Source organism: Ursus arctos, unplaced genomic scaffold (genome assembly GCF_023065955.2).
Source record: "Ursus arctos isolate Adak ecotype North America unplaced genomic scaffold, UrsArc2.0 scaffold_12, whole genome shotgun sequence".
NCBI classification, from domain to species: Eukaryota; Metazoa; Chordata; class Mammalia; order Carnivora; family Ursidae; genus Ursus; species Ursus arctos.
In genome coordinates, this window is record NW_026622786.1 from 5497759 (window position 1) to 5525706 (window position 27948).

Sequence of the window (27948 nt, forward strand, 5' to 3'; positions counted from 1 at the left end):
TTTACTACATACATCCTAAAAATGTGATGTAAATAGAGGAAGATCCAAATAAATTTAAAAGCTTTTCAAATACAAAGCAACTAAAGATAACTAAAACACTAGCATGTTTCTCGTGTTTTTAATGGCTAGAGAAAAAAAAAAAAACTAGAGAAGACACAGAGAACATCGTGATAGTCTGCGACTTTGGAATATTTCCCTTAAGATCTGTTTTACCTTAAAAACAAGTGGGATGAGTTCATGACAGCCCTTAAGAATACCTGTTGGGAGGGGTGCAGTTAGTTGAGCATCTGACTCTTGGTTTAGGCTAGGGTGATGATCTCATGGGTTGTGAGACTGAGTCCCTTGTCTCACTCTCTCCCTTTACCCATGCCCCCATTCTCTTTCTCAAATAAATAAATCTTTAAGAAAAAAAAAGGGAAACTTCATGGGAAGCTATTTGTGCCTTGATGATTTTATACACACATAAGAATGAAGAATGAGAACTATGCTGACATCATTTTTTAGAAAGAGATGGGAACTGTGGTCTCAGCACAAGGGTGCACAACTATTGAGAGTGGCCACTGAGGGTGGGTCCCCATCAGTGATGACTTTCAGGGGAGACCAGGCAGCCTGGTGTATCAGCACGGCCTCGGCAACTGGAAGGCAGTGGCTCCCCGGGTTCCATTGAAAGCCCCAACGTTCCAAATCTGTTATTGCAAGTGCAGACCGTTACCTGGCATTCTGGGTACTCCCTCTGTCATTCCGGTTGGAGTCTGAGCTGGGGCAGGGCCTTTGGCTATCAGCTCTGGCATCTTGAACCTTGTTTTTGTGGTTACCGAGTCTCAAGTGCTGTGGGGTGTTGTTCAAATTGTTCCCAACAGTAAGTAGAGAATTCCTGTATCCTCAACCCTCAGTCCTGATTTAAACCTACTTGATTTCACTGGGTTTTAACCCATCCTGTGTTTGGGTTTCTTCTGCTCATTCCCCAGCTCTACCTCTTCTGCCACACGTCACCATGGCAGCACCTCTTGGCCCTCTTTCCGATCCTGGGGCAGAAAAGAGCCTCCTGGAAATCAACCAGGACCTTCAGTCCCAGCTGGAGAAAAGCAAGCAGGACTTCCGAGACCTCAAGGAGAAATTCCTTATATCCGAAGCTACTGCCTACTCCCTGGCCAACCAGCTGCAGAAATACAGTAAGTCCTACAAGGTCATGCTCACCAAAGCGATGGCTGTCTGTATTCCTTCTGAGAAACTAAAACCCTCTGCAGATGTTGTCCTTTCTATTTCCACTGTCACGATAAATTTCATTCTGACCACAATCCAGGAATGGTAGAGGTGGGTATTTTACCCTCAGTTTGCTGAGGATGGGAAAACTGAAGACAAATAGGTTAGCAACCTCCACAGGCTAGCTGTGACAAGTAGGGTGGGGCTAGAGTTCACAACCCAGTAATTGATTCCTGGTGCAGACACAGAAATGCCTGGTCCTCTCAGGATTGACTCTGTGCAGTATCAGATCCTGCATCACAGTGACTCCAGAACTCCATCAGGTCAGGTTCCTCTGATGTCCCACTGGCAAAGCACCGAGCTAGGGACACTGGGGAAACATGCTGATGGTACACATGGGGGGAGGGTAGCAGGTGACATGACCTGCTTTCAAGGAGATAGAGGTGGGTTCTGCTTTCTCCGAAACTGTGGTATCCATGAGTGACACCATCCACACAGTGACTCCCCTGGTGAGAGGGAACCCGTGCAGGCTCTGCTTCCTGGCTCCACAGAGGCCATCTGATACCCAGTGATAAGGCTGAGGGTGTTTCCGGGAACATCAGACAACCTCTGCTACCTCCCCTGTATCTCCCTGAGCTGGGGAACCTTCAATGATGTAGGGTGCCCAACAGTTCAAGGCCTGGGCCATGAGACATGTGGCCAAGAGAGAATGAGGGTGAGTGGGGGAGACCACGGCCCCAGGAACCACCCAAGCCTTAGTGCGTGGGGTAGGCTCTCCCCCACAGTCAGCCTGAAATGAGGAGCTCGGTGGCCTTATCGTTAAGAGGGGGATGCGGTGCAGAATGGGGCACGTCACAGCCGAGCGATAGGAAGGAATCCTGACAACTCTTAGCCCGAAGTTTTCTCATTTTCTCACAATCTGCTTTCAATATAACAAGGGGAGGTATAATTAAAAACGACTTATGCAGACAAAAGTAAAAATTGAAGCCTGTTATTTAGGAAAGTGAAGAGATGATGAGCTTTCAGGGAAGGACAAACAAAGTTTTATTTACAACTTTCCCGATAATCATCTCATTAACTGGGAAAGCAGTTGTGAAGATTATGAAATCAGGTATCACCCGAGGGCTTGCGGTAGAGGTAACACAGCACAGGGGTGAAGAGCATGGGCTCTGGGCCAGGCTTCCTGGACTCAAATCCAACTGCCTATCTTCCTGTGCCTCAGATTCCTCCTCTGTTAAACTACTACTATTGTGGGTGCTACTTCTCTGAGTCGAAATGAATACTGAGTAGTTCCTTGTAAAGCTCTAACAGCAGAGCCTGGCACCGTGTAAACTCTGTTCATAATTCTACTGCTTCTAATGACACACACTTTATTAGGATTTGGCCATATTCCTTTCAGGTCCTTCTGCTTTTATGCATTCTAGTTCACACGAGTGTATCGGGTGAATTTTTACCTTTGAGATACTTGTTCAGTATAGAAATCCTAGTTCAGGGGACCCATCGGTCCTGGAGTCCTGGGGGCCTTACGTCATGTCCCTGCTTAGTGTTTTACTTAAGAGGCCACAAGACTTGCTAGAGTGGCCATGGTCAGGGTCGGTGTCAGGGGATACGAATCCTGACTCTGCCAAATACCTGCTACTCACCGCGTCTACTTCCCCTCTGAGCTTTGGGGCTGTTCTTTCCTGGGCTCTGAAACAGGGAGGAATAGAATGCGCTGTAGTTAAGAGGCTGAGGAATGAGAAGTGGAGCTCCCCGTGCAGAGCCTGGTTGCCAGGGTTCCATTTGCGCTGGAATGGACCCCATCTCCTCCCTTGAAGACAGCGAGCACTGCAGCATATCCAGCTTTCCACTGAGACAGGCATCTCTGTTTCTCAGAGTGCGAAGAGTCCAGCGACATCATCGAATCCGTGCTGGGGGAGAAGGGGCAGCTGGAGAAGAGGGAGCGGGCAGACACGTTGGCTGAGAAGCTCAGGTAAGCAGGGCTCTGTGTGGGAGGCCTGAGGGAAGCTGTGGGCATCTCTGACCTGGGGCAGCAACAAGTCTGGGCCAGAAGAGCAGAAACCCTCACGGCAGGCACGTTCCACAACTATGTCTAAAACAACTAAGACAACAGTGATTGGTAAATGATGGACTCCAATGACTCAGAGCCTCATTCTCTCTTGTAAAAAAATATCAAAGTCACCAAATTCAAGGGAACAGTTCGTGGCATTTAGCACATTCACAGTGTTGTGAGATCACTACCTCATTTCCCTTTCACATAGTCACGACCTGGCTGACTACAGCTTGTCATCCGTTCCTTCAGCAAATGCTGTCCCCTTGACCCTGCCATTCTCCTGAGCTCAGGACTTAACACCAGCCCTACGGTCCACACTTCTGTGTCTGCCAGTGTGTCCATTCGCTGCATGATGCACTATATGGAGTTTTCCAGGGAAATGGGTATGCCCAAAGTGAGCAGCTGAGGGACATGTCTGTGACGTGTGCTTAGGAGGACCCCTGGGTCTGTTTCCAGAAGGAAAAGATGCAAGGGATGTCAAGGGGGCTCACAGGAGCACTCTCTGATACAGAGGAGGCCTTGTTTTACTTTCTTCTTTCTCTGCCACAGGCAGGTAACCACACATGTGCACAAATTTGTTTCGGCGGCTGCTTGTGGGAAATTCTCCCAGAAATCTCCCCAAAAGCTCTTATAATCTATTGATCCACTCTCTGCATTGTTAAATTTTCTCTCTGTCCCACCGTAGACAGTGCCATCTGCTGATCAAAGACCAGACTGAAGAGCTGACCCGTTTATATGATAAGTTACGCGAAGGGAGAGATGTTTGCCAACTCCTTGATAAACACCTCGAGGACCTCCTCTCCCATGATGACCCTGAGCATTGCCAAGGACAGGGCTTCCAAGAGCAACTGGCTGAGGGACGCAGGCTGGCCAAGTGCCTTGCCCGAAAGCTCAGCTCAGGTAAGGCAGCCAGAGGCCCTGATTGCACTGAGCTGCTGCAAGGCCCTGGGCTCACAAGAGTCTTCCCACCTGCCCTCACACTGTTTGTAGCAGCTGTCCTCTGTTCCCCATTGTGCGCAAGGCCATGAGAGGACCAGGACTAGAAGGTGGTAACAGAGAGGAGAAATGCACAGGCTGGAGGTCATAGTGCTCCACATGTCTGCTTCCTCCCTGAGGGAACGCAGCCCTTGGGGCAGGAGGCAGCATCCACCAGTGTTAGATCCCGGAAAGGAGACTGTGACAGGAGGCAGCTAGTTAGTGTGCTAGGATCCCCGCCTAAGTGGGAGGTTCCCAGACTTAGCCCAGTCTGTATGAAATGTGGGTGAGAGAGTGAGGTTTACTTCGTCCATATCTGTCTCCTCATCTGTAATGTATATCAAATAACCTGTTGTCACTGTAGTGAGCAGATACGGAAAATTCATGAATGCACTTTAGACAAAGTAGAGCCCCTGACCATGTGGAGTTGGATGAGGAACTTGATGCAGTAGGACTTGGAGGTGGGAACGCTGTTTAGACTGGAACATGTTTCCTAGATGACCCCTCAGTAACACTGGAGCCCACGCGGGGGCCCATGAAGTCCCCGGTGGTTGGATGTGGGACAGGGTGGTTGTCCTGTCCTCAGGACAAGGAGGAGGCTCTATGTGAGAGCTGTGAATGCACAGAGAGCCTGTGCCTGTGGCGCGACTCGCGGCACGCTGCTAGACACGGTTTGCAGAAGTCAAGATTGAAACTGGACAAGCATCCCCTTATATGGACAACAAGAGACAGTAGAAGCTGTTGCCCAGGGTCAGTGATGCTGATCCTCAGAATCAGAGACACACTGCCTGATGCATCAGAAAGCCATGCCACAGCAATTCTTAAAGACAGTGCCCTAAATGCAGTGGATGCCTAGTCATGCAAGGACACTTATGTCTCTCGGGCCATAGAGGCCACTGTGTTCATAGTGGTGATGTGGGAACAGCTGACGGGACATTTCTGAATTTATTTGCAGAAAATTATGAGAAGGAGGAGGATGAACATGAAGAAGAAACACGGACCCCCAGGTGACAATGAATGTTCAGGAACCGGTAATGTGTGGGTAAAAATGGACAGGGTCTCAGAAAGAAAAGGAAGTGAGGTCAAGAGAGTCACAGATGTCAGATGCAAGGATTAGCAAAACTGTAGGTGGTCAGCAAAGAATGGCCGTGTTGCCTGTTGTCTCTGTGGTGCTGTAAACCAAGATGGATTCACCAGCCTCAGGACTCCCTGTATGGACAAAATACCCATTCTTTCCTGTGACTGGACACCAGGAGATGCGTATCTACTTCCTACACAGTTCTCTAAGGGCCTTGGTAGGAAGGTGACCAGCAAAGGAATTGGTACACAGACACTAGCAAAATTAACCAGCAAGAGAAGTAACTTACCAAAACCAAACACGTGGGGTGTCATGTGACACTATTAATACAAAGGTGCCTAGCAGCCACACATTTCTGCAGTCTGCAGTGACTCCAGAGCTGTAACCACTTGGTCAATCTATGTTAAAGTCAACACGACTCAGGCACGTGGTGGCTGCCCCGGGCCTGGTCTCCCTCTGTGCTTCATGCCGTGACTGTACCATACTGGGGTGGTAGAGTCTCATTCCTCGTCAGCCCTGCTGTGGGCAGTGCTCTGCATATCTGCTGCTGCTACTCTCCCATCCCCCACCATGGCAGCCACACTTTGCCTCTTGTAGGATGGATAGCTTTTTCCCTCTCCAGGCGATGGCCCTTTGCTTCTAGTGACCATTCCCTATAACTCCCATCAAAACCAGCTAGGAAGCCATGATGTCTGATCCCCCCGGTTTGATATGTTGTCATTCCTGTCTCACCCGGCACAGCGTGGAGCAGGAAGAAGTCGAAAAGAAGGAAGTCCTACAGGACAGAGTAGATGATTACGATTTGACCCCTTCGGTTCTGGAAGAAGGGTGTGACAGCGACCAGTCTTACAGTGATGGTGAGTTCCCATTTGAAGAACAGGAAATCGGCTCTGCTCTGGATTTAGCCAGAGAATGGTCCCATACCAAAGGGGAGGAAAGTCCATGTGCTGCCCCAGGTAGTGTCCCTATTCCTTGTTCCTCACACCCTGTGTAGACTCAGAGTCTTAATCCCCATAAGTAGATCCTATCCTTACAAACTGTTGTGATCCAGGCTGTAGGACTGTGTTTGATATAAGACATTCCATGAGTCAGCGAGCTTTGCTCAACTCCTGTCTAAGTCACAGCACTTTTATGTCTGGGCCACTGTCAATCACTGCTCTCAAGGTGGCCCTGCCAGACTCATATACCTCTCCAGCCCAGGCACAGGAGGTCACTTCCAGACCTCCTAATTTTCACTGTATCTCTCTCTTTTTTTTATATAATAATATTTTTTATTATATTATATTAGCCACCATACAGCACATCTCTGGTTTTTGATGAAAAGTTCGATGATTCATTAGTTCCGTATAACACCCAGTGCACCATGCAATACATGCCCTCCTTACTACCCATCCCCAGCCTATCCCATTCCCCCACCACCCTCCCCTCTGAAGCTCTCAGTTTGTTTCTCAGAGTCCATAGTCTCTCATGCTTCATTCCCCCTTGTGATTACCCCACCTTACTTTATCCTTTCATCTCCTACCGATCTTCCTAGTTCTTATGTTCCATAGATGAGAGAAACCATATGATAATTCTCTTTCACTGCTTGACTTATTTCACTTAGAATTATCTGCTCCAGTGCCGTCCATGTTGCAGCAAACGTTGAGACATCATTCTTTTTGATAGCTGAGTAATATTCCATTGTATATATGGACCACTTCTTTTAAATCCAGTCATCTGTTGAAGGGCATCTCGGCTCCTTCCATCATTTAGCTACTGTGGACAATGCTGCTATGAACATTGGGGTGCATATGGCCCTTCTCTTCACGATGTCTGTATCTTTGGGGTAAATACCCAGTAGTGCAATTGCTGGATCACAGGGTAGCTCCATTTTTAACTTTTTAAGGGACCTCCACACTGTTTTCCACAGTGGCTGTACCAACTTGCATTCCTACCAACAATGTAGGAGGGATCCCCTTTCTCCACATCCTCTTCAACAATTGTTGTTTCTTGCCTTGTCAATTTGCCATTCTAACTGGTGTAAGGTGGTATCTCAGTGTCGTTTTCATTTCAATTTCCTTGATGGCTAATGATTTTGAACATTTTTTCGTGTGTCTGTTAGCCAATATTATGTCTTCAATGGAAAAGTGTCTATTCATGTCTTCTGCCCGTTTTATGATTTGTTTATTTGTTTCTTGTGTATTGAGTTTGAGAAGTTCTTTGTAGATCTTGGAAACCAGTCTTTTATCTGTAGTGTCGTTTGCAAATATATTCTCCCATTCCGTGGGCTGCCTCTTAGTTTTTCTGACTGTTTCCTTGGCTGTGCAGAAGCTTTTTATCTTGATGAAGTCCCACAAGTTCATTTTATCTCTTGTTTCTCTTGCCTTTGGAGATGTGTCACGAAACACGTTGCTGTGGCCGATGTCGTAGAGGTTGCAGCAACCCTCTCAGAAGCAGCTGGGTTCTTCCCCAGGATCTCGGGGGAAAAGAATCAACTTGTTGTTGGCATAGACTCAAGACAGGATGCTGTGATGATGGCCTGTCATATCAGGGACATTTCTTTAATGGCTGAAGAGAGCAATGCCAGTGATTGCTTCCAGGGCCCTCCTAAGCCCTCCTGGATGAGTTCTCTCACGGTTGCCTGTTTTCACTCTGCTTCTGTTGCTCTCTTGTACTACATGGGACCTAAGAGTGGGCATTTGTGAAGGGGAATGTGCTTCATGTAACTCTTTCTCTTCCTTTATTTGCAGAAAACCAAATTGATCAGGAGGGACCGAAAGGACAAGAGTCAGTTGCCCCCAGGTAATTCTGAATACTTGGGGGCTGTGAACTCAAAAGTAGCAACCAGGGAAAAGCAGAAAGTGCTGAAGAGAACTATAATATCTATTTGGTCGACAACAAATTATCCATTTTCACCATGTTTTCTGATTTTTTGTGGTACTTGGATTGCTTCCCACTTCTTAATTACTTCTCTAGTTGAGTAACCCACAGTCAGCTGACCCAGGTAAACTAATATGTAACAGGGATCGCTGAGCTCGCTCATTCTCTCCTCTGTGCTTTATTGAGAGATGCACGTCTTCTTTCTGCCTGTTAGATTTATCATGTTGACATGTGTTCCTAGCAAGAACATATCACAGCAAGAAGACAAACATATACTATCATGCCAGATATTGAGAGAAAGAGACCTTTCTGGATGAGATAGCTGGGACAGTCACTTGGCCACAAAATGCAGAACTGGATGCCATTTGACAGGAAGGGGGAAAGCCACCATTCTGAGACTCTGTATGTAGAGAGTCATGACTGGATGGCACAGAGATAATTGAGGCTCCTTCCTCACAAGCTTGCTGTTTGGCCCGTGCGCTGAGCACTTACTGTCCTTTCTATCTGCTGCTCCTGTGACAAACAGAGCTTGTCGCACTCAAACAAGAAGAGTTGTTTCTCTCTTGAATGGGTCAGCCTCTCTGCTTTCTTGACCATTCCTTTGTCCCTTCCAACAAAGTCAGACAGGACATAGGATTTCAGATCCCTCTCAGGTTAATCTTCGGTTGTCCCCACCCTGCAGGCTCAGTGGACAGCTGCTAGAGGTGGTAGAGCAGGACGTCTCACGGGACTCTCCAGATAAACACTACTTGACATATTCAGTTCTTCCCGAGCTGTCTGACTCCTACTGGCCTTACAGGAGCGCCGCCATCTTCTCACCTGAGGACCTGGAAGTCTGTTCCTCTCTAGAAGTGGCCAGTGAGTACTCCATTGTCAAGGTGATAAAGCTCCAACTGGACACCCACATAGATCTCCTGTTCTTTGTATCCCAGACCTCTGCTGTGCCGAGAGAGGTCATCCCTGTGGGGAGGCCCTGTAGAGACATATTGATCTGAACTGGGCTCTAGGATTGAGGTTAAGCACAGATGTCAGGTGTGTCAGGGAGCTTTGCTCTCTTCCTAGTCCCAGGGCATGCCCATGTCATGTTGGGTTCTCTGTCAGGTCATTGGGCCAAAGGAGGCAGGACAAACTCAACTCACCTCAGCAACATGACCACAGAAGTTGTCTGTCAGACCTAATTTGGATGAAATATATCTTCTCACCTTCAATAGCTCTACGTTTCATCTCTGAGCCAGGTCCTTTACGAATCTATGCCTGCCACTGTCAGTTGGCATTCTTGTCCTGGGTTAACTGGTTTTGCTATTCTAAACCCCGCTTGTATCTCCCCTTTGGGTTGACTTGTCTTCCTAAGCAGTTGTCTGAAAACCCACCCTCAGTGCCTCCACTGATAGCTTGTTTGTGTGTTTCCCAAAGCAGAGCTGTGCTTTGCATTCCCCCACCACACGAACTGAGCCAACATTCTCTGTAGCACCAAAGACTCACTTTCATTTGAGGGTTTGTCGTTGCATTCCATCTGTTCACTCTCAGTATATAAATTCCAGTAAGTCTTCAACAAGCAGGCTCTCTGATGAGAGAAGGCTGAATTCTGCAGTAATCCTTTTAGAATGCTCAGAGGCTGGATCCCCAGAATCTGTATGAAAAAGGTAAGTACAGTGTTTGCACAGACTTAAGACAAGGGCAACCGTGATGATGATCTCCTAGAAAAAATAAATTTTTCCCAATGCCTCAGGCAAGGAAATCAAGCCACTTATCATAAGACAATATCAGAAGCACCCTGAAATAGTCTTCTGACTAAACCTGTTCTCACATTGAGCATATCTGAGTACCTGGCTAGCATTAGACACTAGATTATTAATGTACAGAGCAGGATCTGCTTAATGACTGCCCTGTCTTTATGTATTTACAGAAAACCAAATCTCTCATAAGGAGGAAGAAGACCAAGACCCGATAGGCCCCAGGTAACTATGAAGAATCCTGGGTTGTTATTTCAGTGGTTAAACTGAAGGACTGCATTTCAAGGAAGAAACATAAACTGCCAGACATGCCTGTTTTATCCGTTCTCCAATCACAAAGTACCTTTGTTTAACCATGAAGTGTGGCTTCACATGTTACATAGTTAAGTTCCATTTACTGACCCCTTCACTTCAATAACCTGAAGGGCATGGAACTTGGTGAATTAGCAGTCACTGGGATTCTCTGCATTCCCCTGTTCTATCCTTTTGGTAAAATGAGAGTGAGAGGCCTATATGCCTCTCCCTGTTTGGTGTTACCACACTGAGGATATATTATAGCCAAAGAATACCTAAAAAAAGCACTCACGTCATAAGAAAGAGGCACCAACGACACAAGGTCTCTCCATATGGATGTTGTCTTTTAAAGCCTGTGTTCACTTGGTCACCCAAGGTAGTATCAACAATATTTATGCAAGTGTTCAAGCCACCTTTAGGATTCCCCATGTGCGCTGTGAGCTATGTGTTCCATTCCATAGTCGTTCAGTTTGTTGCTCAGAAGCTTAGCTCTGCGGCCACTATCCTGAGCACCTTTTGTTCTCTATCTGTCTCTACTGCCCCCACAGCAGCCACTCTCTGCCCCTGTAACAGGAGGATAGTTTTTGCTGTTAATCACGGCTGTGCCCCTTTGTTATGAGTATACTTCTCGGCCTCCCATCAAAACCAGTAGGATGCTGGGGTGTCTACTTTTCTTGTGTTAAACTTCAGACTTCCCGACCCTCCCAGGCTCACCGCAGAGCTGCCAGAGGTGGAAGAGGATACCCCATGTGACTCTCTGGATGAATGCTATTTGACTTATTCGGCCCTTCCTGACCTGTCTGACTCCCTCGGGACTTGTAGCAAGGCTGACATCACCTCATTCGAAGATCTGGACATCTGTTCTGCTCTGGAAGTAGCTAGTGAGTCCTCCATTGTCAAGGTGATAAAGCTCCAACTGGACTCCCAAGCTGACCCCCTATTTTTGGGATCCCAACCTCTGGTTGTGCAGAAATGTGTCATCGCTCTGTAGAAGCCCAGTAGACATAAGGATCTGAGTCAGGCTCTAGGATACACTTTTTAGCACAGACCTCAGGTGAGTCAGGCACCTGCCCTTTGTTCCTCATCTCAGGCCATGCTTATGGCTTCTGACAGAAGTTAGGACATTCGATTCAAGGCAGATGTGACAGCTAACACTCACTTGTGCTCCACATGCAGAGGTCTCTGTCTTTGTTCCTGATTTCCATTAAATATCTCTCTTCATCTCCAATGCTCTCATTTTCATAGCTGAATATTGTCTCTTGAATTTTTGTGCCTGTCCAAAGATGTTGGCAGCCTTACCTACATCTTTCGATTTGTTCTTTCCCTGCCTGACTGCTCTGACTCCCAGTGTCTGTGTCCTCTATGTTGGCTGTCTACACTGAGTTGTCATCAGAGTATCAGGTCATCAACACCTCTGCCATCAGCTTGCTCGTAGGTTTCCTTGAAGCACAGCTGATTCTGGCCTTTGCCCCTCCCATGCATGGCTCATATGTCTGTAAGCACAAAGAATTGTACACAAAAGGTTTCTTTTGACATGAGGGTTTGCAGATTCCATCCATCAGTCTGGTCTCTGTGTCTAAATTCCCTTAAACCATTTATCTCATGGCATAAGGTAATGAGAGAAGGTTGCACTAAGTTTTTAGAATATAGGTAAGCTGTTCCCCAGAATCTGTGGCAAAACACACGTTTCACGCTGTACACAGACTCTTGAGATGTGGCTCTACCACAGCAGGGAGCTCATGCCCAATGGCTCAGGAAAGCAGACCAAGGCACATTCCCAAGACACTACCTGAGGCCTCCTGGATGGTTACTCTCACAATATCCTGCTGCCCCGCTAAGCGGCGCACAGTCCGTGTGCTAGTTGTATCGGATACTTAATTGGAATGTACACATGGTGTTGTTGAACGTGACTGGCCCTGTCTGTATTTATTTGTAGACAGTCATAATGATCTTGTGGAGGAAGAAGACCAAGGACGGATATGCCCCAGGTAACTCTGAAGAATCATGGGCTTTAATGCAGTGGTGATGTCTGGGGATCTTGGCTCTCGGCAAATCTAGAAAGTGCTAAATGTACCTATTTCACCCATTCAGACACCCATAAAATGGTCCGTTAGCAATGTTCTCTGTTTCACTGTGGTACTCATATAGGCCCCTTTCTTTATGCGTCCCAAATTTGGAAGCTCAGGCCATTGACACAGGTATACTAACCAATCACAGGATTTCTTGCATTCTCACGGTCTCTCTTTGTATTGAGTCCAGCCTAAGATGCACATCTGTCTCTGCTGGTTTCGCATTATGACGTTGGCAAGAATTCATGGCAAGAAAAGTGTGTAAAAAAATTGATATCTCAGTGTTTAGACAAGTAGGCCTCGGACACACGAGCTTTCTAGGAATCTACAATGCTGCCAGTCTGGGGTTGTCTTGGTGCTTTCTGTAAATGTCAACAAAACGTATGCAAAAGTGTTGATGCTGGTTTTATTGTTTTCTGAGCGTGCTGTGTGTTGTGACTGCTGTGTGCTGGGGTGGTTCAGACTCCTTCCCTTTAGTCTCCCATTCTGGCCATGCTCTGGGCCCCTCCAGCTCTTGCTCCCTCCCTGCCTGCCTCATCTATCCCCAGTACATCCACACTCTGGCCCCAGATGGAGGCAGAATGGTTCATGGGAAGAAGACTTCGCATTTCTTTTCGGTGCCGCCCAAAGCAGCTGGGACTCCATGTTGACTCAACTTTCTTGTTGCATCTCTAGTCCTGCCTGTCACACGAGGCTCCACAGGGAGCTACCAGTGGCAGAAGAGAATGAAGACCCGCAGGACTCCCTGGATGACTGTTATTTGACTTCTTCATTTGGCCATGACCCGCCAGACACCTGCAGACCTTACACAAGTGCTTCATTCACATTTGATAAGCAGGAAACCTTCTTGGGTCTGGATGTGGGTGGTAAGTACTCCCATTGTGAGGGGCACAACACTCCTGGGTGGAGGGGAGGTCAGGAAGCCTGTCTTCTCTATATCCAACAACCTAAATCGGCTGAGACGTGCATCCCTGCCAACAGATCCTAGAGACTCAAACTGGTTAGAACTCTGCTCTTGGATTTCATTTCAAAAACACTGGGTTACCTGGGTGGCTCAGTTGGTTAAGCATCCAGCTCTTGATCTCCATTCAGGTCTTGATCATAGGGTTGTGAGTTCAAGGCCCACGTTGGGCTCCACACTGGGCGGGGAGTGTATAAAAAAAAAAAAGGCATCATGTGGGTCAGACAATTTTCCTTTCCTTCTGTCCCAGACTTCCCTCTGCCACCAAGCCCCCTCCCAAGTGCAGGCCCTTGGTACCAAGTCAGTTTAGAGAGGAGAAATGCAGGGAAAAGAGTAAAACCTTCAGCCACCACGATGTCAACTGTAGATATCTGGGTAACAGGACTCTTTCTTTTCTTTTTTCGTTCCCGCTTTCTTGCTTTCTTTCTTTTTTGTAAGAACCGACTTCTGCTACTAATGAGATTCTATTGCCAGTTGTATATCTGTTGTAGTGTCCTGCAAACTCTCTGGCTCTCCACACAGATTTGCATGTGCTCCATATTTGCAGCATCTGTGATATTGTTGCTGAGATCAAAGTTTTGGCTTCTGGGGAGCCCAGAATGCTCAGCATTTAGATAGACGATCCCGAGCACCCAGTCCTAGCTGGACCCCGTGGTTCAGTGAAGCCGAAGCTCTAGGCCTGGTTTTCCATCCTCCACGGATGGTGTCCTTTCCACCCTGTGTGCAGCTTCAGTGATTTTCTCCCCGTCAAGTGTTGCTCTCAGTAGCATAATGTCATGTAAATGATCAATGGTCCGTGCACCTGCCGTGGGTATTGGCCTCATTCTGGAGCAAAGCAGAGTTGTTCCCCTCTCCAGAATCTTCAGAAAGTGCTGCCTTCTCAGCAAGACCCCCTTGGGTCACACTCGCACAGGAGTGCAGGCTAACACCCAATTCTCATTTCTTCCCACTCAGGCTACAATTCGGACTTTGCTTCTGGGAGAAGCGTTTGCGCTGTTAGCCAAATTTCCTTGCCATCAAATCGCCTTGTAGGAGCAGCAAGGAGTCTATGAGGTTCCTCACTGTGTCAATGTTGTCTAGTGAAATTGGCCATGAAACATTTTGTTCCTTCATCTTTTTGGTCAGTTAACAGTCTCTCCACCCTAGGACCACCTTCTCCCGTTTCCCATTCCTCTCGGAGGGGCCAAGAAGCAAAGGCCTCCTCAGGATTACAGCAATTCAGGAAGCAGAAATGAAACACACAGTTACTTTGCTTCGTTTGTCCGCCACGTCCCTTTCCGTGCCCGCTCACCAGCAGTGCTGTTGTGCTGGAGCCCCTCATGTCCTCACAGGTCACTCTCCGGTCGGTGTGGCATCTCCTGTGAGAGCCAAGGGAACCGAGCCTCAGCAACGTCATGTCACTTGCCCAAGACCCCTGGCCAGTGGTTATGGGACCTCAGACCCACACCAGCTCAGACTGCCCACTACTCTCCACTCAGTCCTGTCAGGGCCTATGTGGGGATGCGGTTGGCCCTGCCCTCTTTTTTTGTACCAAATTATTTGAAACAGTTGTAAATGTAAAGGAAAAGGTTGCGAGACTGCCCCCAGAGATCCCTGTGACCCTGCCACACATCTGCCAACTCCTACCCTGTGAGACACTGTCCTGTGAGCAGAGCCAGGGGCTCTTCCAGCCCCTCTGAGAGATCAATGTCTCCATGAGGCTCCATCCAAAAGCAATGAGAGCTGAGAGGTCCCGGGCCTTTTCTGTTGTCACGAGGGGTGCCCAGGAGGCTCTTCACTTGGCTGCCTGGCACCCCTGTAATACTGCACAGCTCCCACTGGCAACTCCTTCTCCCCATACCTTAAGAACTCTCTAGGACCTACTCTCTCTAGGCTGTAGGTAGAAGGTTACGACTAACGGAATGATAGGAATGAAGTCATAGGCCCATCCAAACGCCTGGTGGACTGAAGGGGGTGATTTTCACCTCAGGGACTTCGCAGGCTGGGCACCTGCCATCCCAGCATCCCTAGGCTCGGACATAACCCTGACATCTCCTTCATACACATGATGTCTACCTTTGTACCTGCTCGCAGGGTGGTCTCTCAGACCGGAAGGGACATCAGACGTGGGTGTTCTGGGAGTGCTCAGCTAAGGAGCCCTGGGGTGGATCCCATTGAAATCTCTTCTTGCTTCAGCCCCGATGCAGGCTCCCCGTCACCAGGGCCCATCGAGTGGAAACGTGACTTTCCAAAGGGCAGAGGTGCAAATGTCTGGAGCACAGACACAGCCAAGCACCCAGGTGGCCAATTCTCTGCAACAGCAGCTGGAACAGCAGTTGGATTGTGGAGACAACAGAGCCAGGCTCGGCCTCTCCTCTGCCATCGGGAGCCTGGATGCCAAGATGGGTTCTGGGAACCAATGGCCGCTCTTCCAAGGTGAGAGGGACGGGGAGTAGGAAGTTCTAGTCCCTGTGTTGGTCGTCACAAGCTTATGGCTGGAGGCAGCAACGGGGTGAGGTCGAACCCCATGATGCTCCAATCCAGCGAGGTCAGCAAGAGCCCAGTGTTTAGTATCAGCTCTGCCCCAGGTCTTGGGTTTGCTACTTTCTGGCTCTATAACTGGCCAACTTATTCATCCTCTTACCCAGTTTCCCCTCTGTCCCTTCATCGGAAAGCGCAAAACTAGTATCTCCATTCCATCGCTACGGGAAAAAAGAAACGGCATAAATTCTAGGGGGCCTGATTCAACAGAAGTTGCTTGACAACATCTATGAATTTGTCATGTCTAATTTGTGGGTTGCTGTGAGGCTTTAGCACTCGGCAAATGGTTTCGGGGCATTGTTTCATGGAGGGCGGGGCAGTTGTCAGTGGCTCCACCTTCACCAGACCCCATCTTCCCTAGCTTTCTCAGAAAGGCTCCTGTGCCCAATTTTCTCTCCTAAGACACCGTCGAGGCAATCTTCCCTGTTCGGTGCTCACAGTCACAATGGTAATACTGGCCTCACAACACTGTCTCCCACTTATTTTTCTTTTTTCCCTTTTCTAAGGACATAAGTGGCCCCTTTCTTACATGAAGTGCACATGTCACTCTCTCCTCTGATCCTCCGTCTAGTTCATCATCTCCCCTCATCTCTGGGGCCTCGTCCCCAGCTTCCTCTTCATCAGGACCCACCTCTGCTCAGATTTCCTGAAGACTGAGCTTTCCAACCCTCCCCTGGGTCATGTGTTCCTTTCCCTCCTGCATTCAGTGCCCCTTCCTGGAGCCTGGGGTGGCCTGGGGCTCCTCTGTCAGAACTACCTGAGAAATGAGGAGACGCAGTTCTCAGGTGGAGGTGACATAAGCAGCAGACTGTGGCACCGGGGAGAGACCCCAGAGAAAGAGCTCAGGGAATGTTCGGGGAAGCACAGCCCCGAGAAGGGCCTTAGAACTTGACGTACTTACTGTCTTCCCCCTCGAGCCTGTCACTTCTCCATGGCGCCCACTGTTGTGGCCCCGACTCACCCCGCTGGCTCAGTTCCTCTCTCTGTGACTCAACCTCCACAGAGGACTAAGAGGGAAACCAGGCTCCATGCCGGGTTCTTTGTGCATTCCGGCTCTGAGAAAAAAATCCCACAGACAGGCTGACTTGTCAACAACAGAAGTTGTGATCTCACAGTTCTGCAGGTGCGGTAGAACCACAATCAAACAGGTGCACATTTAGGGCCTGGTGATGCTGCCTTCCTGGTTCGGAGTGGCCGCCTGACTCCCTTGTCCTTCCAGGAGTGAGGAGCTTTGTGGGGTCTCCTTTATAGGGCACGGATCCCTTCTAGGGGGGATGCCGACCAGCTGCTCACCCCACAAAACCATCACATTGGGGATTGTGATTCACCCCTATGAACTGGGGGCGAATACAAACTGTCACGCCATGGCAGATGGCGTTACTCTGTTTTGTTCCCACCTGCTCCCCCCTGTAATCCCTCCGTGGTGTTGAACAGTCACCTGTTTCTTCCACCCCCTTTCTCATTGTCCTTGGATTTGTGTATTTTTTCCAATTTCAACTGACCAGAAGGGAGGTTAGAATATTAGGTTCCGTGTCCCCCAGATCTCTATTTAATCATTTACTGAATTAGGTACATACGTACATACAGACACACACATTTGTATCTCAGGTCACATACACGATGTATAATCCGTGTGTGTATTATCCAGAGTGTACACGTGTGAAGTGCACCACGTGTTGATGCGTGTTGTGTCAACTCCCCAGCTTTCTCTTCCCTGGTTGCTCCCCAAAGGCTTCCCTTCAACTTTGATTTTAGCTGATGTCTACAGTCTCTTCCCACCAATAGCACAGCCTCTTTCCAGCCTGATTGCCCTGCCTTTGTCTTTTCTTCTCCGGAACTCTGTTTTTACCAATTCTGCTTCTCTGATTTCACTTTTGTCAACTGCAAGCACTTTGGCCTTCTGGCATTCTTATCCATGCAGGTAGTGTGAGAGAGATGAACAAAACAGGAAATAATCAAAGCGTGTCCATTGGCTTCCCCTCCCCTCTGAATACTCGGATGGCCTTGCTCCTTCTGTCCGATGTCGTCCTTTGAGATCAGTGTGGGTGGAGGATCAGAAAGATCACGAATAACAACAAATCCTGCTGATGTGCTTTTCCATCCAGAGCTGGGTTTGGATGCTTCCCTCTGCGTGAAGAACCCTCCCAAGCTGGAGGGCGATGCCGCTGAGGCCTCGAGGGACAGCCAGTGTGAGTGTCAAGTCTTTGGCCACAGGAAAGCCCTCGGTGTCATGGAAGAGAAGATTCCCAAGAGAAAACTGCAGTTAGGCCGGTGGAGACTCGCATGCAAATTCCATGTCCCTCTGGCTTAGGGAACTGAGGTAATCATACGCCCTGTGGCTCTTGGAAACAGGGATTCCTATTGCTGTCCTTCAGATGATAGCTGCACCCCCCCGACACACTCACACTGCCTTGTCTTCCTCGTTTGGTCACTCCCACAGCTGGTGCTACCTCTGTCTGGGCTTCCGTCTGTTTCCCTAGGGACTGCCACCCTGCCGGCCCTGCCATCTCCATCACCTGGTTGCATCTGAACTCTGCTGTGTTCCTGCTGGGGCCGTCCTGAGATCCCCTCTCCCCTCCACTCATGGCCACGGGGAAGCAGGCCCCATGGCCCTCCTCAGCAGAGCAGCATCAGTTACACATGTCGCCAAACACGCGAACTTTGCCGGAAATCACACACTTTCTCGGCTTCTTTGCCTTCCTTCCCTGCTTGCCCAACTCTGAGGCCTCATCCTCCCAGGAGCACTGTCTTAATGAGTCACTTGCAAAAGGACTCTCCTCCTGGGTCTTTCAGGGAATCTGACCTAGGAGGACACGTAACCCTCAACTTCTCCATGTGAATAAGAAGTGTAAAGCTGAGGAGAAAGAGCCTCCATGAGAAAAACTAAATGAGAACCTGTCACAGCTGGGAGTGCCACACCGGACTGCCTGGAGTTAGGTTTCTCCTCAGCCCCTATAATGTAGAAGGCACGTGTTGTGATGTGCACTGGGTTTATACGTCACTGATAAATCATTGGACACAACCTCAAAAACTAATGATGTACCATACACTGGCTAACGAAACAGAATAATAAACAAGTAAAATAAAGAAAATGAAAGAAAAAAAGAAAAAAAAAAGACAAGAAAAAAATAAATATTACATAGATACCCAGAGTCCAATACATAATCTCTTCCCTGATCAAAGGTCAAAGAATTTAGTGCTCTACTCCTATGACAATGAAATCCACAGTTCACTAGTCACTGAGTGGATTTCAGAGCCCCCTGCAGGTTCACTGCAGATTGAAAGAGAACATTTTAATCAAATTTTGTCCTTATACAACATCTCAGTAAAGAACCTTAGGTCTCATTCTCCTATGTTAACCCATTTGCAGGTCCTTCTTTATACCAGGGTAAACACTGAGAGACTCTTTCTTTAGGGAAACTTTAGAAAAGAAGGGATGAGAATCTAGAGAGCTAAAACGAATGCCTTTTCATTTTCACTTCAGAGTTTGGTGAGTCTCTGCATTGAGAATAGTCCTAGAAATGCCCCAAGGGCTATCCTGTGTGAGATTACCTTCAGAGAATGTTGGCCTCCCTGAGTGAAAATGACTAGGGCCATGGTAACACCCCTGCTCTCTTTTTGTGAATTCCCCTTTGAGTTTCTCCTCCTTGAGCTCTTCCCTCTGCCCCTTTGGGCTTGTTCCTCTCCAGCCAAGTGACCAAGAATGTCTACTGCTTGCCCACACCTCCAGATCAGAGGCTTTCCTCTCCCTTCCCCCACATGTTTGCACAGGGCCTGAGCCAGGGTTTCAGTCCAGGGTTTTTAGACACAGGTCACATGGCTTTAGGAGGTCCTCATATGCACATGGCAGAAAGGAACTTGGAGATAGGCTGAGGCTCCTGTTGGCTCTGACATTCTAGGACTCATTCCATAGCCTGGCCTCCTCCTCAGAAGACTGGGACAAGGGTGAGAAGGGGGTGTGTTTGTCGGCCAAGGGTCCCCTCCTTCCTACAGCAGTCTGTTTCTGAACGTGTGTGCTGGGTGCTAGGTGCATCCCTCTCTGGGAGACGTGAGAAAGCCATCACTTGGGATTCTGATGAAGGGGGCTCAAGAGTGAAGTGGCTACTGAGGAAGGGGTAGTTGGGATCTGGCCAAAGCTCACAGCAGCCTGGAGCTGGGATATCACCAGGCTCCTGCTGGGGGGTGGGGGAGCACAGGGGTCCCTGGATCCTGCAACACAGGCTGACGCTCAGTTTAGCGAGGTATTACTTCTGACCTGTGGCTCTCACTCTCCCCCTCAGGCTGCCTGCGGCTCCCCCTTTAGGCTCCTTCTGGACAGGGGTTCAGCTTGCTCCTGGCCTCTGTCACCAGGTGACATCTGACCAAGACTCACATTTGATTTCTCTCTCTTTCTCTCTCAGATACCAAGTACTTCAGAAACTAAGAGATTCCTCATGTGAAGAAAACCCCATCATAAACCCCATCACAAAACCCCATCATTTTCCACTTGATGAAAAGAAATCTAGAACAGCAAATCAACTTAAAGCCCAAACACAGCACAGGTGGGATCCTTTGCTGAGAATCAACATCACAATCACAAGCCATTCTCTGTGATTTTGACTGCAAAAGACTGCTTTGATGAGAGATATTCTAGCCTTCAGCTCCAGTTGTGAGAAATCCCTCAGGAGACCAATGCCTGACTAGATGACACAGTTTTGACAGACCTTAAGTCTTGCTGCTCTCAATTCCACCCTGCAGAGAACCTGAGTCAGGAGCACCATGCAAAAAGACCACAAGTCAAACTGGACATTCTGGGCCACCAGATGGGCTGCGCTAGGAGCAGACAGCATTAACTATGCGGTGTTCTTGCTGGAAAGGTTTAGCCTGAATTTGAGCATGAGGAAGTTACCAGACAACTTGAGAATGTAGACTATTGAACAAGATGACTGGACTTTCTTCAAACAGTCAGTGTCACCACATAGAAGAGACAACACAAGCGAGAAGAGATATTTTGGGTTCCAAAGGACTAAAAAGAATGTGTTCCTTTTTTTTTTTTTTTTAGTCCTTTTGAACCCAAAACATCTCCTCACCGTTAGGTGGCTGTGTCTGCTGGTGCTGACATTTCCTTGTTTGTAGGGGACAGTCAGATGTCTTGGCTTAAGGGTCTACATCCTGAAGTTGTCTGATCATTTCCTCCTGACTAAATTCAGCCTAACCCTCTGGCCAGGACACTCCATAGTTAACGCTGTGTGTGTCCCAGCTCAGCCCACCCGGAGACCAAGAGGGTCCAAGTTTGCCCATCACCATTCTTGTGACAGCTTCATTGGTTACTTTGCTATGGAGGGCCTATCAGATCTGTTCATAGCAGGACACATGATTTTCTTCTAAAATTAGCATTTTTGGCAAGGGGTTCTCTGAGAATGTATGAAGATCTTCTTCTCTAAAGTCTTTTTCTAAAATTTTGCCATCTTTAATGATCCCTGTGATGCATGATAACCGCATCTGTGTTTGTACATTGGAAGAATTCTATCTAACTTTATCCTTCCTATACAATGTGTATTTGCTGGCATTGTGCTGTGGAAAAGAATATTTCCTCCCCATTCTATATCATTAAAGTATTTGTTTTGACAATCATTGTGCACTTGTGAATTTTATTTAATTAATATGTTCAATTAGCCAATATATAGTACATCTTTAGTTTTTGATGTAGCGTTCAACGATTCGACTCGTGTGTTTTTTGCATCTGGTGCTCTAATCCCTACTATCATGGTTGATTTGATGTATCAGGGTATACAGTAAAGTAAATCGTCTTGGTTCTTCTCGCCATATTTAACACTGAGTCTCCATCTCTTTTAGGCTATAGTTAACTTATGGGGAAGAAATTTTGACTGTTTGTCGTTCTGTGGTATTTGCTTTCTTTTCTTCTTATGTGTGCCTATATGTGAGTGTGGTGTTTAAGAAGGTTGTAGAGGTAGGGCTGAACATTGCACCAAAAGTTTTTGGACATCTTTGGTTCCGTATTAGCTTGTCAAACTTTTCACATTCAGTTTCTAAGTTGTAAGTGACCCCTCAACCTCAAACGTTTGACATTATTCTATTTTCTCTTTACCTCCGTCTTAACCTGACTCTTCGTATACTATTGTTTCCACCCAGTGAAACAGATGCTGCTTATTCCTATTTTTCCCACCTGCTCCACTCCCAGATTTTTGTTTTACATCTACAATTGAGTCTATTTAACAGTGACCAGCTGTTCGAAAGCCAAAATTTCCCAGTCATCTCTCGTTGGGTGAAGTTCACCTTCAAAGACTCCTAGTGATGGAATCAGGACTCCCTGAGTGTTGTGTATTGAATACTCTTTTTCTACTACCTGCACACACGGACATCATGGCTGAATAGAAAGTACTTGCACAATGAGTTTTTACTGAGTTTTTTAAGTATATTGCCCTATCAGGGAAATACGAATCAAAACCGCAGCCAGATACCACCTCACAGTGGTCAGAAGGGCTAAAATTAATGACTCAGAAAACAACACATGTTGGCAAGGATGCGGAAAAGGGAAACCCTATCACGTTCCTTCTGGGAATGCAAACTGGTACGGTCACTATGGAAAACACTATGACGTTTCCTCCAAAAGTTAAAAATAAGAATGCCTGGGTGGCTCAGGTGGTTAAGTGTCTGCCTTTGGCTCAGGTCATGATTCCAGGGTCCTGGGAATAAGTCCCGCATTGATTACCCTTCTCAGCAGGGCACCTGCTGCACCTTCTGCCTGCTACTCCCCTTACTTGTGCTCTCTCTCTCTCTGGCAAATAAATGAAATCTTTTAAACAAATTATAAAGTTAAAAATAGAGCTCCCCTATGAACCAGCAATTGCACTGCTAGGTATTTATCCAAAGGATACGAACATACTGTTTTGAAGGGACACCTGCACCCCGACGTTTATAGGAACAATGTACACAATAGCCAAACTACAGAAAGAGTCCAGAAGTCCATCGACATATGAATGTATAAAGAAGATGTGGTATATACAATGGAATACTACTCAGCCACCAGGAAAATGAAATCTTGCCATTTGCAAAGACCTGGTTGGAACCAGAAGGTATTATCCTAAGTGAAGTAAGTCAGTCACGAAAAGACAAATACCATGTATTTTCACTCTTAGATGGTATTTAAGAAGCAAAACAGAGGAACATAGGGAAAGGCAAGGAAGAATAAGAGGAAAAGGAGAGAAGGAGACAAAGCATAAAAGACTCAACTACAGAATACAAACTGAGGATTGCTGGAAGGGAGGTGGATGGGGGGATGGGGTACCTGGGTGATGGGCATTAAGGAGGGCATCTGATGTCATGAGCCCTGGGTGTCATATGCAACTGACGAATCATCGAATTCTTTTTAAAAAACATTTATCTCTTTGAAAGAGAGAAAGCATGAGAGAGAGAGAACACAAGCAGGCGGGAGGGGGAGAGGGCCAGGGAGAAGCAGACTCCCTGCTGAGAAGGGAACCCGATATGGGACTTGATCCCAGGACCCTGGGATCATGACCTGAGCCAAAGGCAGACGCTTAACTGACTGAGCCACCCAGGCACCGTGAATCACTGAATTCTACCTCTGAATCTAATGATACAGTATATGCTAATTAAATGGAATTTAAATTAAAATTTTTAAAAGAAAAATATATATTGCCTTGCTTTGTATGTTTGATTGGGATAGAGAATGTAAATTGATTTTCTTTCCATTGGATATAAATTGGTCTTTTTTGGTGGTTGGGGGGACCGGTCCGTAGCTTCAGAGGAGTTTTCTTCTTCTTCTTTAAAATCTTTTAGTTCTGTGAGGATAGGTTTTAGTGTTGGCTCCTCTGCTTCTGTCTCCTCCAGGCATCCATGACTTTCTCTCTGATCCTTTCTCAGTATCTTTTATTCATTTCTGTTCTCTTGGCTGCTTTCTTTTCTGTATTCAGTGTCCACTATCCTTCTGCACAACTGTTGCCCTGATGAATCTTGTTGACCAGCCTCTTTTCCAGAGTATTTTTCTTCAGTTTTTTCCTACTTCTGCCAATTCTGGATTCTCATTTCTTATTTCTTGCCCACTTCTCTTTGGAGTCGTGTGTGTGTTAAGCGAACTTTTACCTTTGTCATGTCTACAAATGCTTTGTTAGGTACACTTAATTCAGGTCAGGATGTCATTTTACAGTTTCCCTATGTTTTGTGATTGATTTTAAGGGGTAACGTCAGTGAGCTGAAATGTTTGACTCTCTATTTCTGTTTGTTTTGTTTTCTTCTGTCACCTTGGAATACCGGTCTGCTCTATCATTTTCTTTTTAACACGCCTGGGTTTGGTGGAACGAGAAACAGAAGTTCCACGTAGGAACAAATGAGTGCTATGAGTAGCTTGGTGGACTTCGGAGGTCTGGATCCTCTCTTTGGTGTAATCATTCTAATAGATGTAAAGGTCTGGGGAGAGGCGCGGTGTGTCTTCTGCTTCTGGGATCCTGTTTTCTTCCAATAGGTCCTTTCATTTCTATCAGTGGCTTCATTCTTTCTCTTTACCACAAGCCTCCAAAGGACGTTACCTTCTTCCAGGTCTGCCCCTTTGCACCGACGACTGTGCCTCCCCCAGCTGCCACCTCTGATCCTCTACACCGTGCAGCCCCTTTCCTTCAGATCCAAGTAGCTGAAGCTGTAGTCCGCAGGCCTCAGGCATATTCTGAGCCATTCGCGCTCTCTTTCTGCCATAATGCCCCTGTGTTCCCTGCTGAGTTGCCCTCCCTGAAGTCTTCTGCTCTAAGTGCATGGTCTGTGCTAATCCCTCTGCTGTGTCTGGCTCCCAGACCTGGCTAAATACTAACCATCCGGAGTCCGCAGTATTGGCTGGCCCCTGGCTGTTTGGGGGCAGGGTTATGAGTGGTGTTACTGACTCTCTCGGTTAATCCCTAACCCTTTAAAGTATGTGTTGAGAGGTTCTGCTGCCATTATCCTCAGTGGACTTGTACTCTTCATCACTCTTTTCTAGATGCAGAATGTCGGGAGTACACACAAGTAGACAGAATTGTATAACAGAACATCCCCATCCTCATCAGCCAGTCTCAACAATTATCAATTTATGGCTGAACTTGTTTTACTACAATCCCACCCACTTACTTTTTCCTATATTATTTAAAGCAAAAGCCAGACATCATATTTCATTTGCAGTTTTATCTGTATGTTCCCTAAATGAGAACACTTTTTGAAAGGATTATCATTGTAACCTTCGAAGTATTCATCAATAAATTTACAATATGTACTTTCATAAAATACACAGTGTTCACATTCCCCATTGTTGTCTTTAAGTTGTTTTCTCTAGATCAGGATCCAAACAAAATGCACAAACTGTGATCGGTAGGACCTGTCTTGAAGCCTCCTAGCAATGTGTAGATTTCTCCTCAGTTTCTCCCTTTCCTTCCTCCTCCCTCCCTCTCTCTCCCTCTGGCTCTCAACCTGCTTCTCTCTCTCTCTCTCTCTCTCTCTCTCTCTCTCTCTCCAGGTCTTGCTCTCTCCTTTTTTGTTACCCATTCTTGGAAATACTGAGGTGTTTGTTCTGGAGCATTCCCACAGACTGCATTTATAGCCAGATAGACTATAACACAATCCACCATACGTCCTCTCAGTTCGTGGTAGATTATGGAACAGTGCTATTAGAGAGAAAATGCAAGCCCCACATGGAATTTAAGATTTTCTAGCTGGAACAGTGAAAAGTAAAAAGTATAAGCGCACAACAATCAAAAATAAGCTTGCATCTTGCCGCTTAATGCTTCACATTAAGGGAAACAGAATTCGCCCAGAGTAATAAAGTTGTGTTTAATAGAAAAATAGTCACTATTTCTTCAGTTTTTAAGTTTACATTTATGGGAGCTGAAAATCAAATATAATTAAAATGCAGCTCTGACAAAAGAGGTCCTTCTAACCTCATCCAAATAGTCGGTAGCCCCTTGTTTCTGACTGCTGTGTTGGAGCTGGCAGATGTAGAAACTGATCAGTCTGAGGTTGGACGTATTGGCAAGACTTCCTCTCAAGTGCTGTGTGCTTTTCCATCAGGATGCACCTCGTATCCGGGTGTTCTAATGATGCTGGCCGCCCTCATGTTCAAGGCCTATCCATCAATTGATTCTGTGGAGCACAGTGATGATATTCCATCATCATGTTTTGGGTCCTAGAAGACTTGTATAAACACCTGTATTAAGAGAAATTTCCCCAAATACTATTTACCTGGTGGTACAGTTTGTAGGGAAAACTGCAGCTAAAGGAGCTGGTCCTCTAGCATCTCTAATGGTAACCCATAAGTTTCTTTTCCTCTTCATTTTTTTTTCTGTGTTAATATGAAACCAAGGATGCAATCATATCCAAGTGTTTTAAACCATCGTATTATGGTCTTATGATTGCTCCATTTAACCTCTCTTTCAGCAGTGAAAGTGACTTCAGGTTGGCTTCCATAGCCTTTCAATAAAACCCTCATAGCTTTTGAGACCTTTCCTGCTATCTGTATGATGAGGTGTTTCTGTCTCATGTTGAAGATTTGCTGCCTCTGGCCTGGCCTCAGCCATTTCTCTAAGAATCTGTGGTTCATTTCATGGGAAACCATGCTCCCAGATCATAACGTGTATCCTTAGGCTCTCATTGCAACTGGTATTTCTAGGCCTTTGTAGTGGACAGAGCTGGGAAATGGCATATTTGTATTCATATATATTCATATATTCACAGACATTCACAAACACTGCCAATTACAGAGTCGTAGACTGTCATGATGTTCTTCTCAACTTTTTTTCTCTATCCATTCAAAAATATAGGGTGAGGGGCAGAGTATAAAACTAAGTGAGTACATTATTAATTTTTCAAAATGTTTTGTCTTGACTCACTATTCTTCTGGCTGTATTCCTATGTTAGGAGACTTCTTTTGCCTTACTGGGACACCATTTTGCCTTGTCATTAAACTGATGCTTGACATCCCTATGTCCTAGACGCCTCCTCTCTGTGTGAATTGCTTTCTTTGTTGTTTTTATCATGTCACTAAACACCACATTTCAGGTCACTTATGGATTTCATTTGCCTCTCACGAGACTTCTTTTGAAATTGTCAAATGGTTAATTTATGCTTAGTAATATGCATCATACATGTAATGAACACCAATTTTGGAAAGATTTGTAACCTTACTGCCATTTTGCTATGCTTATTTGGTTTACCCTCGTATTTAATGCCTGGATATTTACTCCCAAAAAGACATAAACACTAATTTGCAGGAATACATGCACCCCTATGTACAGCAGCATAGCCAAATTATGGAAAGAGCGTAAAGACAATGTGGTGTATATATACCATGGAATTTCATTCAGCCATAAAAAAAAGAATGAAATCTTGCCATTTGCAAGGACACGGATGGAGCCAGAGTGTATTATGCTAAGTGAGATAAGTCAGTCAGAGAAAGATAAATACCATATGATTTCACTCCCATGTGGCATTTAAGAAACAAAACCTATAAGCAAAGGAAAAAGAAAAGGGAGAGAGACAAACCAAGAAACAGACTATAGAGAACAAACTGGTGGCAGCCAGAGGGGAGTGGGGCTGGAGGATAGGTGAAGGTGATGGGGATCAAGAAGTGCACTTGTGGTCATGAGCACTGGGCAATGTCTACAAATGTTCAATCACCATATTATACACCTGAACCTCATGTCACATTGTAAGTTAACTAAAATTAAATTTTTAAAAAATATAAAAACAATTTTAAAAAGATGGAACAGCGTTGGATAGAGTTCTTTGGGTTGACCTCATATCATTGACCTGCGGTTGTATTCCTCTAACCACGCATGGGAAGTTCCAGGGCATGGGTCAGTGATGGATGATATCCACAGTGGATGTGTGCAGTGGTGTTCAGTGACATAGAAGCTGAGGTTGAGAAGAGAGAAACAGGGAGGCAGGAGAAAAGGATGCCCTGAAGCACCTCCTCACTTCTTCAGCACACGTTCCCACCTAGATCTTATGAGCCAGAGACTTAGGAGGTCACTGTAGCACTAATACAGGAAATTTTCAACTTTTACTGTTTGTGGGTCCTGCTCCTGGCTCCCAAGGAAGCTATGCTTTCACATTTACCAAGGTCAAAATGAATCTACAAAAACTCGAAGCATGGGCTCTATTTCTGCCCCAAGCACACATTGTACCTCTGCTTTCTTAAAGAAAATAACCCAAAAGGAGCATTCCGG

General features: G+C 46.5%; 2 protein-coding genes and 1 long non-coding RNA gene across 3 annotated transcripts in view; 2 read left to right on the top strand and 1 right to left on the bottom strand.

Moving 5' to 3' along the window:
* LOC125282143 (myomegalin-like) overlaps positions 1-27948 on the bottom strand; it is a 124700-nt gene that overhangs the window by 82748 nt on the left and 14004 nt on the right. Inside the window, 4 exon segments of the mRNA XM_057310762.1 lie at positions 9651-9798; positions 13310-13403; positions 13566-14583; positions 15281-18697. The gene's annotated coding sequence lies outside the window, so the exon portion shown is untranslated.
* On the top strand, positions 466-5388 carry LOC125282151 (putative neuroblastoma breakpoint family member 5). Its single transcript, XM_048216401.2, has 3 exons — positions 466-1172; positions 3079-3175; positions 3942-5388. The coding sequence occupies exons 1-3, from the start codon at positions 995-997 to the stop codon at positions 4282-4284; spliced, it is 618 nt and encodes a 205-aa protein (XP_048072358.1). The 5' UTR covers positions 466-994; the 3' UTR covers positions 4285-5388.
* Positions 9789-13639, top strand: LOC130543490 (uncharacterized). Its single transcript, XR_008958869.1, has 3 exons — positions 9789-10126; positions 10904-11076; positions 12132-13639. It is a non-coding gene; the product is annotated as an uncharacterized LOC130543490 (long non-coding RNA).

Coding starts and splice junctions, on each gene's coding strand:
- LOC125282151 (XM_048216401.2), top strand. CDS start 995: ATGGCAGCACCTCTTGGCCCTCTTTCCGATCCTGGGGCAGAAAAGAGC. Junction 1,173..3,078: donor CAACCAGCTGCAGAAATACA/GTAAGTCCTACA, acceptor TCTGTTTCTCAG/AGTGCGAAGAGTCCAGCGAC. Junction 3,176..3,941: donor ACGTTGGCTGAGAAGCTCAG/GTAAGCAGGGCT, acceptor GTCCCACCGTAG/ACAGTGCCATCTGCTGATCA.